Source organism: Centroberyx affinis, unplaced genomic scaffold (assembly GCF_046629955.1).
Source record: "Centroberyx affinis isolate AG114_WGS23_722 - 3 ecotype Tasmania unplaced genomic scaffold, CSIRO-AGI_Caff_v1 ptg000635l_1, whole genome shotgun sequence".
Lineage (NCBI taxonomy): Eukaryota > Metazoa > Chordata > Actinopteri > Beryciformes > Berycidae > Centroberyx > Centroberyx affinis.
Genome location: NW_027279261.1, coordinates 242835 through 261841, shown reverse-complemented (window position 1 = coordinate 261841; position 19007 = coordinate 242835). Strand labels below are relative to the sequence as shown.

Sequence of the window (19007 nt, the reverse complement as noted above, 5' to 3'; positions counted from 1 at the left end):
CTTACCCCCCAGAGTTAATATGTATGAAGCAGACCTGGGTCAAATAATATTTGGAAATACTTTCCATGGTTTATTTTATAGAAGAAAGTTGAAACAATCACAGGAAAGTACTTGAAAGTAAATTTAGCATATTTTTCTTTGATTGACACCTTAGCTGACACTATCTGACCTGATGCTGTGAATTATTTCCAACTCCTGGGATACAGCACACCTGGAAGTCCTATAGGTGATGAGGGCTGGAGGTCCTGGTCCTGGTGTTCGCTGGTTCGGAACTCCATCATAGCATCCAGATCACGGGGGTCATGTTGACAAGATGTGTACCGGTCCTCCTCTGGTTCTTCGCCATGAGCCCCCTCTGACCAGTCCTGCAGGTCCAGCTCCAGCTCCAGCTGAGCTCCGGGGGTGAGGGGGGCTGAGGGGGTGACGGGGGGCTCGAGCTCCATCGACTCCTCGTCTGACGATATCACTACACACTCCACACTTCTGGCCTCCTTGCCATCCTCCTCCGTGTCTTCCTCCTCTTCAGAACAGAGGTCAGAGTAGGACGTGTCGGTAGTGTCTGAGAAGTAGGAGTCAGACGAGTCGAAGTCTGAAGAGCATTCGCTTTCTTCTGAGGAGCTGGTCTCTGAAAGACTTGCTTCAATTAAAAACAAAAGAACATGTCAAAGTGTTTATTACATTATTTACATAGCTCACAGTTACAACACTATAATTGTCTGATCTTTTAACATACCGCTATCTGAGAACTGCACTCCATCAGTAGGTCTGCAGATGATGCCACCGTCACCCTTGGTGTGTTTTTGTACTGCCTCCTCTTCCTCCTCATGATCATCATCATAATTATCACCATCATCATGATCACCTATGTCACACTAATGAAAGTAACAGAGTGACCAGTTACACTATGCAATATGTTATACTTTATTTAATCCAGAATTTATTTGGCCATATAAATATTATTATATATTTACATATTGTTGTGAAAGAACTTGACTTCAAGAACTTGAAATCAACTTTTTAGTTTTTTTTGTAACCCATCATGAGTTACATACTGTACATCTGAAAGTATTTTTTTTTTTTTTAATTTTCATTAGATTAGATTTTTAGTTTTCACATATTATTAGTTCTTGGATCAAGATCACAGTTAATGAAGTTTTCGGTAAGTAGTAAACAATATTACTGTGTAGGTGCTTGATGAAAATCTCTCTAATCCATAATGTTTTTACAACGGTGTAACACACCATTCAAATGACTTCATTCAAATAGTGTTGTTACACTGATTTAATTCTGAATTGGGGCATTATTTGTAATTCTACTATTAGCCAACTTTTCATGCAAAATCCCTATTTACCTGGACTTTAGGAGCATCATCAACTGGCACAGTATTCTCCTCTTTGCCTAATATAATTTCTTTGTCACTCAGTGTGTTGTCCTCTTCTTCCTCTTCACCAGCATCACTGTCAAGCTCAAGCGGTCTTGCATGCCTGCGTTTCAGAGATGGACAGCCATCTCCAACTGGTTTAGCTCTTTCAGATGAAGGTCTCGCTATATCATCCCCCATTTTTACTTCTAAAGCCACATGGAAAGACAGTAACACATTTGAGTAAGCTACAGTCTACAGCAGATGATCAGTGAGGGTCATATAAATACAGGCTAACTGAATAAAAAGCACTTACCAGAATCTTTTAGATGACTCTCATTGTCATGAGCAGAAGACGACACATTATCTAGCTCTTCTGATGTAGTAGGATCATGGACTCTTTTCCTTTTTACCTGCATAACAATGTTAGCCAACATTATATGAAGTTATGGCATAATTCAAAAGCCAAATTCTGATACCTTTCATATGAAGCTGAATGGTTTTAGTGCTACCTTGAAAGAAGGCAGTTGAATTTTTTTGCGCTGGCCTATGATGTGACTGATGGGATTTATTGGTTTGGTCCTCTCTTCCACTGTTTCCACCCCAGTTTTCAAAGGAGCCACAGCAAACTTAGGAATGAAACAACAACACAATAGCAATAATACTGAACCTACTGGTTTCAAAAGTGCATTGTCATTGAAGAATGGCAAAGAACACAGAACAGTTCATTTACTCAGCCAATCAATCATATATGTACGTATGTATTTTATTTGCCATTACAGGGATACTGCTATGACAGTCTGGTGAACTTACCTTTGCTTTCCTCTCCTGACAGTCCCACCACTCCTCAAATGCCTTGAAAGCAACCCCCTCAATCATTCTACGTGTAATGTCCTTTTTAATGATTGACTTCAGTTCCTCCATGATCACTCCCAAAACCTTTTCCACTGTGACCTTATGAGGGTTTTCCCTCACAGGCTTGTACCCCGGTGGTGGCACAAAGGGGTTGAACCTGGGAAAAGGTAAACTGGGCCAGGGCGGCCCACAGAATGATAAGGGTGCACTGCCATGCCTTGGGGGATTTCCCTTGTCCAAATGCTCAGCAGGTTGCATGTGTAAAGGGTAGGGGTGCACAGGGTGTGTAACAGAGGGTGGGGCTATCAAAGGTGGAGGGGGCCCAAGCAAAATGGGAGGGGGGGGGATAGGAGGAGGGGGCACAGGGAGACCGGTGTGATGGCCTGGAGGCAGGATCCAGCCTGGAGGTGGAAAGGGAATAGTGCCGTTTGGCAGGCGAACTGGGAAAGGTGGAATGCAGGGGGGAACGGAAGGGATGGGGAAAGGGAAAGAGGTGACAGGCGGGTGAGAGTGTCCAGACGACGTGGCAGGGGGAGGCTTGGAGGAAAGGCGTTGAGTGGTGAGAATGCAAGAGGAAGAGGGAGGAGGCTGAGGCAGGGAGGAGAGCTCTTTGCTGGGTACAGATTGTTTGTTATTAAAGCGCTCCTTGTCCTCATTTGGTGCATGAAGTTCCTGTGGGCCAGACAGAAAAAAATCATGACTGATTCATGAATGAAGTACAGCAGCATATAATGACAACTAGAAGTCCTTACCTGTATCCATTAACTTAAATACTGTTAAATACATTTTAGAAAGTACCATCATTATATCAGTATTATACATTTGCGTAGAAGATATGTCAGGGCTCTATTTGTATTACCTGGAGATATAACAATGACTGGCGTCTTCTTTTATCTTTGTCTGAGGGAGTCTTGTTTGCATTAGCCCTTCTTTCTATATGTGTGAGATGAGAGTAAGTGGGAGACTGGGAGTTTCTTAAAAGAGAGGCAACAGCTTGGATAGTCTCATCCTCTTCATTGTCAGTGAGGGGTGTTGGACTGACATCCTCTAGAGCATTGTGGGAGGATTGTGGGCTGATTGTGGGGGACCTGCAAAGAGCTGGAGTGCAATCAAGTGAGTAATCTGAGGCAGGAGAGTATTTAGCTAAGCAAGGTGAAGTGGGGCTGTCCTGAGTTTGTACAGCAGACTCCAAAGCCCCTCCATCAAAGTACGAGGCGTGGGAGCTCTGGCTCTTTTTCAGCAACATTTCAATGCGGGAGTCCAAGCTGTCCGTCTCTGGATGGGGGCTTCCAGGAGATGCGTTAACAGCAGTCGGGGACAACTCTGTTACGCACGCATGGCAGTCAGGTGGGGAAGATGCTGCTGCCTGCCTCTCATCTATGACATTAATGCTTAAGATGCTGAGAGAGTTGCAGTTCAGCGATAAAGCCTTAGAGGTGGAAGAGACCACCTCGCTGGACTCATGACCAGGCGGGGCGAGGTGAAAGGAAGGCTCTGTACTGTTGTGAGCAGAGGATTGTGCATTCTGACCCCACGAGGCAGGCTGCTGGTTGTTACCTGTGGCTTGCATTTGGGCAGGGAGGGGGAACAGCGGCTGGAAATGCTTAAAAATTGAGTTGAAGTCTGAGCTTTTGCGGGATCTCCCATGATACCTTACAGGTTTGCGATAGCAGACCTCTCGTCTTAGTGGTTTCTGAACACTGTAGGAGGGGGGCTCCCCCTGGAGGACCGGAGTCGCCTGAAGACTGGAGTAGCAAGAGTCCTGGGAGAGGGGAGTTCCAGACAGGCAAGGAGTACGGGGGGTTCCCTGAGAACATGGTGTCAGCCCAAAGCTGCAGGGCGTATCCTGCCAAATACTGGAGTAGGCTGTGTCCAGAGAGAGAGGTGTAGCGACGCTGGTGGGGCTGGAGATGTTCCCCTGCCTCTGGGTGGATGTGCTGCCCTGGAGGAGGTGGACAATGGTTCAGATCAACCAGATGAGAACATGAGATTTATTGAGAAAGCTTAATCTTACAAATACTTACTAACTTAACAGCTGGTCTGGTCTGGTATGATAATTATCATAGCAATAAGTTACTTCAGTGTTCAAACTGTACAAAAGCAGCTTTAACAAATGTTAAACAGCTACAGCAAATTACCGGCAAATTGTCAATAAGGCTTTGAAGAGTTTGCTCATTGCTGCCCACTGGCAATGTCCAAGGGGTATAGAGCCCACTTAACAGGAGCTGGAGATATCGCGTCCTGTTTTCACCTGGAGAGGGTTGCATGTTATGGTAAATTAAAGGTAATCATAAGTAATGCTGACAACAACTAATTCCAATTCATGAAAATTAATATTAAAGTTCCTATCAAGAGTGTGCCTGTCTTACCTTTTGGATCAATTTCCACATGAATAATGTTCCCCATCACTGAAGTCTGATGGAGGTGCTGAACAGCGTCTTTTGCAGCCTTGACAGAGTCAAAAATCACTCTGGCAATTCCTAAATGCTTCTTGTTCTTGGGATTGTAAAATATTTCTACTTCTTCAGTGTGCCCATATTTCTTGCACATGTCAGTCAGGAAGCCCTCCCTTACATTGTCATTCAACCTGGAAAATGTCACTTCTTTGGGAGGAATAGGGCCAACGTAACATTCATCAATCTGGAATGAAATATAGGTAAACAAATGATACTAATACTAATAATAGTAATATTAATAATAACACTAATAATACTAATACTACTAATACTAATAACACTTGTAATACTACTACAACATATCAGTATTATTATTGTCATTATTATTTTTGTTGTTGTTGTTATTATTATCATTATTATTATTATTATCATAGTGACCATAATCATGGATAAATTCCACACCTTAAATTTAGGAAGCAAAAGGTCAGTCCTATCACATTTGCTCCACAGCCGACAGATGCGGGGATCTCTGACTGTACCCACAGGAAACACTCCTAAGTCATCAACCTGAGGTAAACAGCAAGTATTATTTTAATGGAAAACATCCATGCCTGTGGGAATAGTATACCACCATATGGTAGAACTTGTTCATATTATCTGTTTAAGACAGGAAGGTCTGTGAAGCAACAATAAATTGGCTTGAAAAATGCTCACGGGTATGCTGAAATGCTGTCCATCATAACGGTACACTTTGTAGAGTCCATTTGTCAACGACGGGTCTATAATCAACTTGCAACTTCTCCAATACTGGGGCGCTGTCTCTCTCTCGGTAGTTTGTTGTTGTTCGCTTTCCATTACATTCACCAAAACCTGAAGATATAACAAATACACGCTGGTAATCTAATCATCTTCACCAGGATTAGTCTACCTGCTAGCTTGTTCTATAGCCGTTGTTCCTCCATTGTAGGTTAACACGCCCCAACAGGTGATGGAGAGCATCACCTGTATCCTTCTCTTCTAAAAGATAACACCGCGTATTTAAGGCTGTAAAATAAAACATAAATAACCACAATAAAGTTTAACAAAGACATATTTTTTTTTATCTCACTTACCTGCACCAAAATGTCATCCTTTAATGGACCTACATTGTGCACCTGTTGACGTTGTGATTTTCGGTGTTTACAGAAGGTCGTCCAGGTTTGTTTATGGATCCTTCCGCCAAGTGAGGGTGACGAAATACAGATCCTTCGGTGAGATTGAGAAAAACAAAATGGGGGGTTAAGAGGTGACAGCATCGACAGGAATTTAATGTTGATTTTATGCACCCTAATAATACGTTTGTTAAGCAATCTAATAACAATAGGGTCTATTGAGTCTGATCCTTTGAAAATGTATTATAGGAAAACTATATTCATTTTTCTCGGCACTGAATAGTGAAATTTGCTGTTAAATTCCTAATTCATAGTCCCGTCACAGAAATAATAATAATTCTCAAATGAAATGATCATATACGTAGCCTATATTACCATATACCCTAGGCTACATAGGCTACTGTTAATGGCTGAGGAATGTTTTGTTTTTGTTTGTTTGTTTGTGTGTGTTCAAGTTAGGATTGTTTTCCATCTGCAAACGCTAAAAAGACTTACATTTGGTGCTGAACCTTTAGGTCTATTTAAAGCAAATATAATTTTAGGCTATCTGCATTGGGATTTTAATTCAAGGCATACAGTGCCGCAATACAGCTTGAGCGTCTTTAATTAGACTATAACGATAGCCCTATTCCATTTGGGAAATAATTACAGTCCTCACTAATAATCAAAACAGCACATCAATTTGCATTGTAAATGAAAAAGCTCTCTAATTGAGTTTTTTCAAATTCAGTAATGACTGGGATTACATTTCATTCATTCCATAGTAATGATAGAGAGCTGTAGATGATGACAATCATTTTTGTGGCTGTCTAAATAGCTGAGCTGCCCAGGTAGGAGGTGGGACGTCCTATTAGGAGAAGGTGGGACTATCAACAGGTTTAAAGGGTGTGGGTACTCCTGTTTCCTAATAAGCATTTCCAAACCTCTCATCTGGTCATGCAGCCTCCTCCATCATGTTGTTTATGAAGTGGAGGTGGAGGGAAGTCCATCTCTGTTCTGCTATCTGTATAATGTAAGTAACTTTACCTTTCTGCAGCACTACAGGGTTTCTACTGCGGCCTCTGTTTATCTCTGGTTTATCTCCACACAGTCTGCCGGGGCTTGCAGTCAGTGGAGGCATCCTTCCCCATCTGCCTCTCCAGAAAACATGACCCAGAAAGGATCAGGGGAAAGCAAAGGATATGCCAAGCAGCAAGAGGAATTCAAGGTTGTTATTGTAGGAGACAGAGGTTGTGGGAAAACCTCGCTCCTCACGGTTTACACTAAAGGAGACTTTCGAGAGGTAAGGCAACACAGTTCATTTAGACTTGGCTATTGTATTTTTCAGCATTTTCATCTCAATGTTTGAATTAAAACATGATAGAAACTCCCTTTTAACATGGAAGAAAATAGTCCAAGATGTTTTTAATTCAAATGAACATGTGCAGTAAAGTATAGAAAGACAAATAGGGGTTTTCTTTCAGGAACATGTGCCGTCAGTGTTTGAGAAGAGTGTTGCCAGTGTGAGATACAGAGGGCAACAGTTTCGCCTAAATCTCTATGATACTGCAGGTAAAGTTTCTCTCTATACACACTTTTGAAAACACCTTGCTAAACAGGTATCCCAGGTCGGTGGTGGGTGTGTCATGTCATTCCTCAAAAGCATCACAGCAATGCTGATGTTGTTAATGCCAGGTCAAGAGGATTATGATCGGCTGCGGCCTCTCTCCTACCAGAATGCCAACACGGTGCTGATCTGCTACGATGTCATGTGTCCTTCGAGCTTTGATAATGTCTTCATAAAGGTATTCCTCTGTTGTGCCAGTAGTGTCTGTTCCTGTAGGGAACACTGATATCAGGATTACTTCAAATTGAAACTGCCATTTAGTAGCTGAAGACTTCATTCTCACTTATTTCATTACAGATTGGATGACATTTTTTTCACTTTACAAATATGAGAAAACACACTTCCTCAGTTGACTAAGCAGAGAATAAATTGACCCCCACCCTGACTTATGCAATATCATGTTGTGTTTTGTGCTGCTCATTAATATTACAATGTAAATGTGTTTAATATCTCTTAGTGGTACCCTGAGGTGCAGCATTTCTGCCAAGGTGTGCCCATCATCCTCGTAGGGTGCAAGGCAGACCTACGGAGAGACAAGATCTTGACCAAGAAACTCTGGTCCTCAGGCCAGAACCAGGTCACATATATCCAGGTATCAGGCCTACCGAACTCTTCTGGGTCTAAGTTTCTTAAAAAATACAGTGCAAAGCCAATTTCTTTTGGAAAAAATAATTGCTACAAACCATTACAAAGTAGCACAACACGATATGAAATGGGAACAAATTTGCTCTAGTGAAGAGTGGAATTATATAAAACTCTAAATACGCTCTACCTGTCATATGTATATTTCAGTTTCTAAATGTACTGGTACTCTCAATCTAATTATTTGAATTACTGAAGGGATCCTATTATTTTTATTTTGTCTTTTTTATTTATTTTATTTTTTTCCTTTTCTTTTTTTGTGAGGGTATATTGTCATGTCATCATATTGTTGTGTGTTATGTGTATTATTTGCCTGTAATAAAAAAAAAAAAACACTTCTGGGTCCAATTTAGAAACATGGCAACTGTAGTGACAGATTGACTGGGTGGCCGGATTGAGATTAGCCACTGTTTCCATTGTTCACTGCTGATACCCATGCGTTGTACTAAACTATCGGACTATACAGACTACCAACATGATTGCATTTTAGCATTAGGGAAATTCTCTGACACAATATCTTATTTGAGCCTGGTACCAGACAGTATATGTGTGCACTCATACTTGGAAGTGGGACCTGTGTTATAGCACATTAGCACATTCATAATGCACAACTAAATGACATTTTTACCAACTATATGAAGTACTTCTTGCAAAAGTGTGTTGTAACATTCCTGTTCTGGCAGGGAGAAGAGGGCAGACAGAAAATCAATGCTGAGCTGTATATAGAGTGCTCTGCCAAGTTAAGGGAGAATGTGGAGGACATATTCAGAGAAGCTGCCAAACGAGCCCTGGCTGCAACAAGAACAAGAACATCGGAAGAAGTCAGAGAGAGGAGTTTCTGTGTCCTCTTCTGATGCCTGACCATGGGCCTTACTGGCTACAGACACTACGCTCAGACTTTAAAATGTGCTCCATGTTTTTTGCTGCTTCATCCTGACACATTTCCTGTGTGGTTTTCCTTCTGACTTCCTTAAAATTTTGAAAGAGTCCATCATAAATGCATTTGTATTTGACACTGGTGTTTTGTAATAATAATAATAAAAAAATGTAAATCACAATTCATCCAAAAGATGTGTTTATTCACCAAACTGGCAACATAAATCCTGCTTAATCTTAGCAGGCCAAAAAGTTGCAACTTATTGACCTGCTAAAAGAACACAGATAAGCAAACAAATTGCAACACCATCAAACATGTAAACACGTAATAAGATTGAAAACCTGCTTAAAAGGCGTGTGTTCACACAAGCAGTGAAACTTCTATATATAACATATATATAACACACATATATAACACTGGGTTTACACTGGGTAAAATATATAAACCGCACATAGAACAAAGGAACATGTCACTGTTTCCCTTGATCTGTCAATCCTGACAAAATATCAAAAATCATCAAGGAAAGCAGTGGCTCCAACACTTCCATGATGTCCTTTGCATTATATAACTTAGATTTCATTAAAAAGTGAATAATCTTTGACATAAAACAGCACAAGTGAGCCAGAAATTGCTGAAAAGGTGTGTGTATTCAACATTCAGTGACTGTAGCTGTTTGCATCAGTAACTATCTTCATTTCACCCCCTTTGAAAGTCTCCAAGAAGCAGCATCTTGTACGTTTACATACATAAACAACCAGTGCTTTGGAGAGGTGTAACGGCCATTTTGGAGATGGAAACATAATAAACTACAGTCTGCAAGGTGGAAAAATATTGGTCTTCTACAGCTCCTCCTCCTCCGCTTTATGTAACAGTTACAGTTATGATAAACTTTGTACCAGTTTAAATGAAACTTGTGTGCACTACATTACCGTGACACACATCACCATTAGAGTATATAAGCTGTGTGCATGTTTCCTCATTTCAGCCTGTTCTCCATCAATTCATAAATAAAGCTTTTGTACCAACTGACAGACTTCTGAAGTGGTTATTTTACCACAAGTCCATTACACCGAGGGCCTTGAAACAAAATGGGGAACTGCATGGTCAAACCACGCTGAAGCAAGTCCACAATGTGCCAGAGGACAATCACAAAAAGATCACACTGTATAATCCACACTAACATCATCTATAAACATACAGGGTGCATAAACATGCTCAAGCTTGTGATCTACAAAAAGTAAAAAAAGTAACAAACTTCAAAACATTTCCAAGAAATGCATGCTTTGGAATACATTTTCACCAATACTTCTTTCATCAAAACCAGTAATCAGATTCATGGGTTGCAGTATATTCTTGAGTTGGAAGAGCAATGTTAAACCAAGCAAATGTCTCCACACAGTTTTACATGAGACAGATTGAATGAAAGGATGAGTTCTCTGAAAGTAGAAAAAGTCTTAAAATCCTCATCATGCTCAACATGCAGTCCTTTGTAACTCAGTTTGATTCCCACTGAACCCATGCGATAAAATGTTTGCACTCACTACAGTAAGGCACTTTGGATTAAAGCACTTCCTGACCAGCATTTATTTTTAAGATGTTGCCTCAAACAGTAGATAGGAGAAAAATACTGCTGGCTGTTAACATACACATATGTTGTTTGTTTCCTTGTACAACATTATTGTCCTAATAGAGCACTAAATGCTGAGTAACTGAAAATATGAATCTACTGTATTTCTATCATATGCCTTGAGGACAGATTTCATACAGTCTGTTAGAGCTCCTCAGATACGGCGCTCATGCAAACAGTAAAATGTAAACTGTTCAGCGAACTGAAAAATCTTGATTACTGGCCTTCTGGGTAAGGGAAAGGAAAAGGGCATTTTAACTATGAGATTACAAACACAAACATTTCACACAACCTGAAATCATGGCTAATTATGGTTACAGAGGCTAACAATAAAGCCAATATAAAAACCTATTACAATTTCAAAGCAACCTTCCCAGTCCAGTGAGTTTGGGTGTCTGTGTATCAAATAGACTAGAGTTGTACTGTGGCCTGATATATTTTCAAAAAGGAACCAACTCATTCCATAATTTTGGTATTCAAGCTGCCAAAGACAAAGTTTCAAAGCACCCAGGTCAGACAGGGACCCTAATGTAACTGATTCAGTCACACAACTCGTGCACTGAATATGAGCATTTTTATAAAGCATAAAGAAAATATAGATTGTATTTTGGCGTCAAGACAGTTTCGTTTCACTCCCTGCAAAGCGTAATTTAAAGCCGGCCAAAAGCGAGAGCAGGGAGAGATCAATGCAACCCCCACATGGGGAACCATGAAGCAGCAGAGCCCACAGGTGGATGCTGGGGTGGTGGCAGGGTGACAGATGCAGAGGCAACAGCAACAGCAGCAGAGAATGAGCAGTGAGTTTAACAGTTTAAAAAGACTGCACAATTTGTGATGGCAGTAAGCAACCTCAACTGACACACCAGCTGATCGAGAGCAGCGCCACTTGAGTTGTCTGCCTGAACTAGCTTCACAAGCTTGGCTTGATTCAAATGTACATCAGCATGAAGTGCTGCGCTGGCTAAGACTCACTAGAAAGGAGTAAAGTCATTTTTACACCTTTTATGAACTGACGAACTGTGTTTTAAGAACTGTGTGTTCCTAGAGTGGGAGATGAGGCTTTCCTTCCACGGGTGTTTTCAGTTCAACAATAACATAACACTTTGGCAAAATGTGTTAGTAAGAGCAAATCATTTATCAACCATCTCCAATGGTACCTGAAAGTGACCCACTGCTGACACTGTTGCTCATTGCTTATTCTAAATTTAAACTCAGCTTGCAAGTGAAGCTGTTTAACTGTACTGTGCATCTGGGTCATGTGAACTATGCAGGTAGCTATTTACTTCCATAAATACGCATAACAAATTGCCACCAGACAGATTTCTATGACATTGCACACAAGTGCCTGTCAGGTTTGAAGAGGTTCCGGCTTTGGCCTTACAGTAAAAATATTCTTATGTTGATAAACAAGCCACTGAAACGTTATTGCCCAGATTGGGGGCAAAGGCTTTACCTTGACAAGAGTCAAGCTAAAACTATTTCCATAATACATAAAGTGCGGAAGACAATGAACATGCAGTCTCCAAACTGTGGATCGAGTCAAAATGTGTAACGTATGACGAAAGCAACTTGCAATTAAACTAAAAGCGTTTCAGCGCAGTTCATAACCTATTCAAACAAACTTTTACCAGAGGTTTCACAATAAAACTACTGCTGAGAGTCCGCTGCTCTGTCTCAGTACAATCAGGGGAAATGAGCGGAGGCCTGCAGGTCGTCGTTCTCAGCTCTGTGGTCCAGCTGGTTCTGCAGCCGAATAACCTGCTCCAGCTCCCGGATCTGCCGGTCCGTTTTGTGACTGACGAGTGTACGGTAGAAGTGAACGGCAAACACGATGAATACGAGTCCGAACGGCACCATGATGGAGGTGGACGCGATGGCCGCTGCCTCGCCAGAACTGATGGTGTTGTTTCCCAGGTGGTTGGGGCCTTTGAGGGGTAAGAACTTGACCCAGCACAAGAGCACCACCTCAGTCAGGAAAAGGAGGGTGCCGATGACTGTGGAAAAAGCCCAAGCCAGCTCTATGTGGCGGTGCATGCGCTCATGGGGAGATTCGTTCACAGAGTTGAGATTGTGAACGTTGCTGACGGCCTCCAGATTAGGCAGGATACAGGTGCTGATCATCAGGGCGAAGAGGTGTACTGCAACCAGAATCGTGGTGCAGGCACTAAAGGCTATGAGCAGTCCTGGGGGATAGTCATGATCTTCCTCCAGTTGTACCTCCACCATGGCAACCTGAGAAAAACAAAACAAGAAAACTGTTAATATTTGCAACGGGCTCTATAACCCTACTGTTAAGAGGAAGGGAATGCCTAACATTCATTTGAAAATGCAGAAAACTACAGCACATTCACAACTACTAATGCCTTAAGAAAGCTTATCAAGATTAACCTAAGTGTTTTTGTGGTTTTACTTCCATGGCAAAAATGATTTTGTAAAACCAGCTCTCACTTTCTTAAAAGGTACACAGTTCATTTTGAAATGAGCAAGATGTAATCTCTTTTAATTTAAACCTGTATCCCTTTTACACCAGACTGCATCAACATCATAATTAGCATGACTGTTGTATATCTCTAAGTCTCCTCATGCAGTGACTCCCACAGGGGGATCCGGGGACACCCAAGGGTCCTTGAGGGGATTCCAGGGGGTCCCCCAGCAAAATGAGGAATAGTTTAATTTCACTACAGGTGCACTCAGAGAATGTTTAAGAATGACCTATATCGATCACAGTCTTCACTCTTACTGTTAGTATCTCCCCACCTACCTAACCGTATGAAAAGGTGGTTGGTGGTCTAATGTGTATATCTGGGGGACCTTGCTATGAAAACGTTTAGGAACCCCTGTCTTATCGCGCTGACTGGTGAGTGATAATGAGATGTACTTGAGAGGATCAATCTGCGTCACAAACTGATATCCGGTTTAAGTCGACGGCGTTATTGAGTGTGCATTCATGCGGTTGTCGGAAACGGGGCGTAATTACTGTAACTGTACCGGGATCAGTGAAGTCAAAGCCAACTTACCATTGCGAATCCCGACAAAAGAGCTGAGGTGCGACTTGTGGCTTTTAATTTGGCTCGGCTCAAGTAGAGTTTTCTCCATGACAGAGCCTGCAAGGAGTGCTCGTTCAAACTCATTCCGAAAGTTGCTCTACCAAGTTTTAAAAATATATATATAAATAGTTTTTAACCTGGCCGGTTCCCAGAACAATATTCGACTAAGTAGATGCAGATGAACACCGCACGTCGGGTATGAGGTTTTAGTGCGGTGTAGCATGTAATAAACACAAGATATGAGAATCAAACTATGGCAAAACTTTCCTGCAACAGCTGACTGTCAGAGCCTATCAGGAAACACAAGATACCCACAATCCAATGCTCCGTTCAGACACAGTAGTAGCAGTTCGCCTCCTCGAGCCAAATACGATACGTTCTCTCTTGTATAGAGTGAACGGCACACCAAATCCCATTCAAACTCTCGCAATTTTAGCACTACTTTGCTTATTGGCAAACTTGTACACTTCGAAGTACTTCGTTGAGATCTTTTGCAAATCATTAGGCTCTTCTGGTAAACTCGGCATACATTTAATCAACCAAGCAGCACGATTTTTCAGTTAATTCAACTTTTAGTATTGGTTCACACGGCTCGCTAGCGCCCTCCACGGTGTATTTGGGTGGGCGACGATTGTGGGAGTAACACAAGTAAGGCGAAACAGGTATATATACAACTTTATTGAATGAAATAAAATGCTGCTTGGTCTATTGGACATATGCCGACTTGAAGAGTGGTTCCCAACAAAAGGTCTTTAGCCATGTGCTTTTCTGAAGAGCAAGGAAATAAGTGTATACAAGCTATAGGCTTACAGCCAAGAATTTGACAAGTTTGGTAGTGTTGGGTGCATGACTTCCTTTTCCAAAAACAGCTGCAGTAAACCTTAAATACATTTTAGAAGGATAGTGTACGATTATCACAGTAAAATGATAAGGCCCTAGGAAATAATAGGATATATGAAACATATATTTTTGTATTTAGTTCTTATACTATCTTGTAGTGTTGTTGTTTTTTTTCTTCTTTTTTCTAATACCCTGCAATCCACTAAGCTTCTCAAAGGAGCTAAAGAGGCAGAAAGCAGCTGACGACTATATTTGAACTTGTTGTGACTTTTAAGATTATTCGAGTAGGCCTATATTTCCAGTAAGTAAAAGTACAAGTAAGATACTATTCTCAGCACCTTTTGCAAAAGAGTAAAGAAGTATTCAACAAATCTAAGTAGCATCAACCTAGTAGGCTACAACAAGAGTAAAAGTATAGTACTCTCTTATTTTTTAGTTTTAAAGAGGTACACGAACAAACTTATTTCTTATAATATCAGTTGGGATGTGGCCAGAAGTTTCAACCGATAGAGAGCAGTGCAGCAGCGCAGCAGCACTTTTCTGGCCCATATTTAGTAGGCTATTGTTTTATTTGTTAATGGAGAGCACTACAAAGTTCTATAACTTTATAGTGACTGGTTCTTCATCTAGTGGTTAGCACTGTCAGGCTGCACACTATTTCTCCCTTTAGTTAGTTTCTCCTCAGTAAACCCATAACGGGAGTTTGGCTCAGTATGTAAAGCACCAGCCTCTCATGTGGCCGATTGTGGGTTAAAATCCAGGCTTGATCCTTTCCGAAGTCAAAAATCGGCAAAAACAAGGGGCATATTCTCCAATAGAATGTTTGGCCGTTGCAATGACTAACTTGATAGAGGTCACATGGGCCAACACAAAATTGGTCATAAGTAATAGACTGTGTGTCTGATCTTTATAACTTGGCTGTTTTTGTGTGTCTGTCTACCTTCTGTAATGTCTTGTCTATCTGTCTTTTCAAATTGTGCTTGGACCCCGCAATTGACGCTTGCGGCTAGCTATATTCTTTATAACTTTCTTAGACTTTCAGATAACATTGTCAGAAGGTATGAATTTAATATCAATTCATCCAGATAGTCTCTTCTCTTCAAGTGCTCTGAATCCACCAACAGTCAGAGGCACTGAAGTGGACAGGACACATGATGTTCAGTGTGCTGTCATTGAAAGTTACTTGCGAGCAATATCAGTTTATGAATTTTATGATATAAAATAATTCTACTGACACCAACAAAATCAACCTCATTTCAGGTTTCCAAAGTAGGAATTGGTACCATAGAGCATGAGTACATAAAAATGTACTCTCTCCTCAGATGTTGTCTATGGTAAGAGTAAGGGCTCGACTAGCATGGTGTGCTAGTTTTCCACAAGCCCACAAAGTACACAAATGAGTAGACCTCTTGTCCCGTCCCACGGGTATCGCGCGAGATTCGTATTCCCGTGGGACTGGACCGATTACTTTTTACGCAGATCCGATTCGAGCGCTCGCGGCAAGGCTACTGCGCTTTGGCTACTGCTGCCATGTTTTTAAAAAACCCTGCTCCTGGTCAGACCATCCATGGGTCAGACGCCAGGTAAGAAAGCAACACCCGAAGAAAAAAAAAAAACAGGATGCAGATGAGAAAAAAGAGGAAAAGAGCCTTCTTACCTCATTGGTTAGAGCGGTGGCCGTGGATAGTCTACTGCAAACTATGCAGATCCATGCCCGCATACGATAAGAAGTGAGTCAAGGTGGAAAAGTTGTGACAGTAAGGTTGAATACAAAGTTTGTAGCGAGCTAGCCAAACGGAGGGTGATGCTGTAGCTAACACGTAGCTTTCCTTGCAGAGTTGCCACAGTGAGCCCAAGGCAACGTTACCCTGTAAATAGGTGATCATGCCACTTAAACAGTGCCATCTAGCGATGTTGTAGGGTAATGTTACATAGCGCCAGACTGCTAGTGAATAGGGAACCTAATTATCTACTAGGCTAAATATATCTCTCCAAAATAGTTATACAATAGTTACAAATATATAGATATGCAAGTAGATAAATATTCATTTTAATCAGTCATTGTAAGCATATCATGTATGTATTTTTAGGGATTCAGCTCTCTTCAAAGTGCTGCCTGTAGACAGGTGCACAGGTTTTGACCCCCACACCCAAAGTGCCCTCCACATTATATGTGAGCAGAGAAAGAATGCCCATATTATTACTTTGGTCTATTTTCTTAGAGTGTATAATAGTTCTAACAATCATTGAACACATATACACAGTGATGAGAACCATTACATAAGGAGAAAATAAAGCTGATGTTAAAATAATGCAGAAACAACAAATTATTTCAGGGCCAGTGGCTTTAATGGCAAGGCCAGTGAATTTGGAAAGTTACTGGCCCAGAGAGCCAGTGGAAAATTTTGCTCTGTCAACCCCTGCAGAGTCCTAGCCAAATAGTTAACAGGACTAGAATAAGTTATTTACAAGTCTCGTTAAATTATAAATGTAATTAAGCTTAATTAACCTGATCCATCCACCAGATCCAGAATCAATACTAATACTGTATCATCTACCAAAATATCAATATGTAGGCTATATCCATTAAACTTAGCGTAGTGGTGAGTTAGGCAAAGGCTTTTGCTGAACATTACTAGGGATGAAATTCTATTGATCTGTTAGTGAGCCTTTAGGAAGATCTTACTTACTTGTGTGACTTACTGGGCTATGGATACAATTCTATCAATCTCCACCAATGTTATTAATTATGCCTTGTCCCACCTTCTATAACAGACACATTTTCATAACATATGAGCCACCTGAAACCTTTTATGGTTAAGAAGCACCTTTACGATAAAATGTGTGTAAAAAGACTTGTATTTGGGAAATAAAAAGTGCCAGTTCTACCCCATTAACAGACAATTAACATAACAAGGACAATATGTATTCCCTTACATATTCACATATACTGGCATAAACAGTTATAGTAATTTACTTTAACAATCAGAAATGAGCCATCGTAAACAATAATATACATAGGCCTATAATATTGGTGACAGTTTGAGCCTGTTGTTATAGAATATATTTTCCCATCCATAAACAGGCATTTGTGTCTAATTTAAATGCAATTACAATGACAGCATATTTAACAACAAAGATTTCCAGGTTTTAACTATATTTTGGACCAGCAAATGTTGTAATTAATGCAATATTGTTTAGTTGTAAACATTTTGTTATAAACAACTGTTTACAAATACTTAAACAACAATATCATCTGAATGAGACTATGTTTAAACTATAATGAAAAAGAAGCCCCAAACAATTCACAGTTCAACAGTTTTTTTCTTTTACAATGTTACTGGATCAACATGAGTGTAATCACATAAAAAAAACAATCATCAAGAAAGTATGCATTTTGTCATTTCAATTTACAGCATATTTAGTAATAATTAAAATTAAAATGTAATTTGGACTGAAAAGTGTATTGCTGATTTGCCATTATATTGAAACTATTCAAACAAGATCTAACTGAACATTTATATATGTACTTTTAATTAGGTTTAATGATATTCCTGCCGAGTGTTAAAACTGGATGTTTAACACATCTATAGGTACTGTATATGGATCACTTGATATTTTGTCCCTGCAGAAACCTGGTCCTCATTTATCAACAATGCATGCATACAAATATGTGCATAAACCATGCGTATGACCATTTCTAAGCAAAGAGTAGGACTTATTAATTTGTACTTATGCTTGAGAATGTGCGTAAATTTAAGCATAGCTCTGACCATGTGTACGCACAGCACCAAGTGGTTGAAAAGGAAATGGTACCAAGAAAGAAAGGAACAGACAATCAAATGAACAGGCCTTTTTTTAAAAACGCTTAGGCTACAATAGTTTAAAGTGCACATAATACCATTCATAAACAATTTGGACAGTGCATATTGTCCAACTATATTATCTACCATTTAAGCATAGTGACTTACAATGACTAATTGACAATCACTAGTAAAATAGACAAATATTAGTATGGGTGTTGAAATTCAGAGTATAGGCAATCATTCAAGGCAACAATAAGACATTGATTGTTGTGTGCATAAAAGTTACCAAAAATTCAATTATTCCTCCTGTTTTCTTTGTCTGATCTATGTTTAGCATAGGGAAGACATCAACAACATTTCCTGCAGCATTTAAAGGGATGGTTGTTACCATATAGCTATGGTCAATTGGGGGCTTATATTTATGTTTATGAGTAGTTGTGTGCGAACATGATGGTGGTTTAGAAAGTGTGGTAATTATCAAGCCAGATTACTTACAGGTGTGCGTACGCACGTTTGATAAATACCAATTTTTTTTAGAGAAGTAGAACCTCTAAGCAATGTTGATAAACGAGTGGATTCTTATAAAGTCACAATTTGTTCTTTTTGACTGGGGTCATATATGACCCCTAAAGATATGTCATCCCCTAAAGTCCAAATTAAGACAGAAAGCAGAAGCAATGTTATGCAAAAAAGTCACAACATTTTGGAAGGATCAAATAAATGACCTTAAAGTTATAAAACAATTACATGCCTGGGGTCATATCCAATCCTCATCGATCGCCACGTAATTATTCTTAACT

At 40.3% G+C, this 19007-nt stretch overlaps 3 protein-coding genes across 3 annotated transcripts; 1 reads left to right on the top strand and 2 right to left on the bottom strand.

Annotated features, from left to right (window-relative positions):
• Positions 1-211: 211 nt before the first annotated feature.
• LOC139643630 (histone-lysine N-methyltransferase SETD1B-like) lies at positions 212-5466 on the bottom strand (the record flags this gene model as incomplete). Its single annotated transcript, XM_071518834.1, has 8 exons — positions 5326-5466; positions 5074-5178; positions 4585-4855; positions 4354-4466; positions 3396-4157; positions 2174-2887; positions 734-872; positions 212-637 (listed from the first exon to the last, which is right to left on the bottom strand). Coding segments are annotated over exons 1-8 (2671 nt in total), but the record flags the coding sequence as incomplete, so codon positions are not given.
• A 1220-nt stretch (positions 5467-6686) lies between these two features.
• On the top strand, positions 6687-9058 carry LOC139643609 (rho-related GTP-binding protein RhoF-like). The gene is made up of 6 exons (XM_071518800.1): positions 6687-6774; positions 6853-7044; positions 7226-7313; positions 7437-7546; positions 7826-7960; positions 8694-9058. Exons 2-6 carry the CDS (start codon positions 6910-6912, stop codon positions 8862-8864), a joined length of 639 nt encoding a protein of 212 aa, XP_071374901.1. The 5' UTR covers positions 6687-6774; positions 6853-6909; the 3' UTR covers positions 8865-9058.
• Positions 9059-12195: 3137 nt separating this feature from the next.
• orai1a (ORAI calcium release-activated calcium modulator 1a) lies at positions 12196-13845 on the bottom strand. Its single transcript, XM_071518801.1, has 2 exons — positions 13532-13845; positions 12196-12746 (listed from the first exon to the last, which is right to left on the bottom strand). Exons 1-2 carry the CDS (start codon positions 13643-13645, stop codon positions 12198-12200), a joined length of 663 nt encoding a protein of 220 aa, XP_071374902.1. The 5' UTR covers positions 13646-13845; the 3' UTR covers positions 12196-12197.
• Between the last annotated feature and the right edge of the window lie 5162 nt (positions 13846-19007).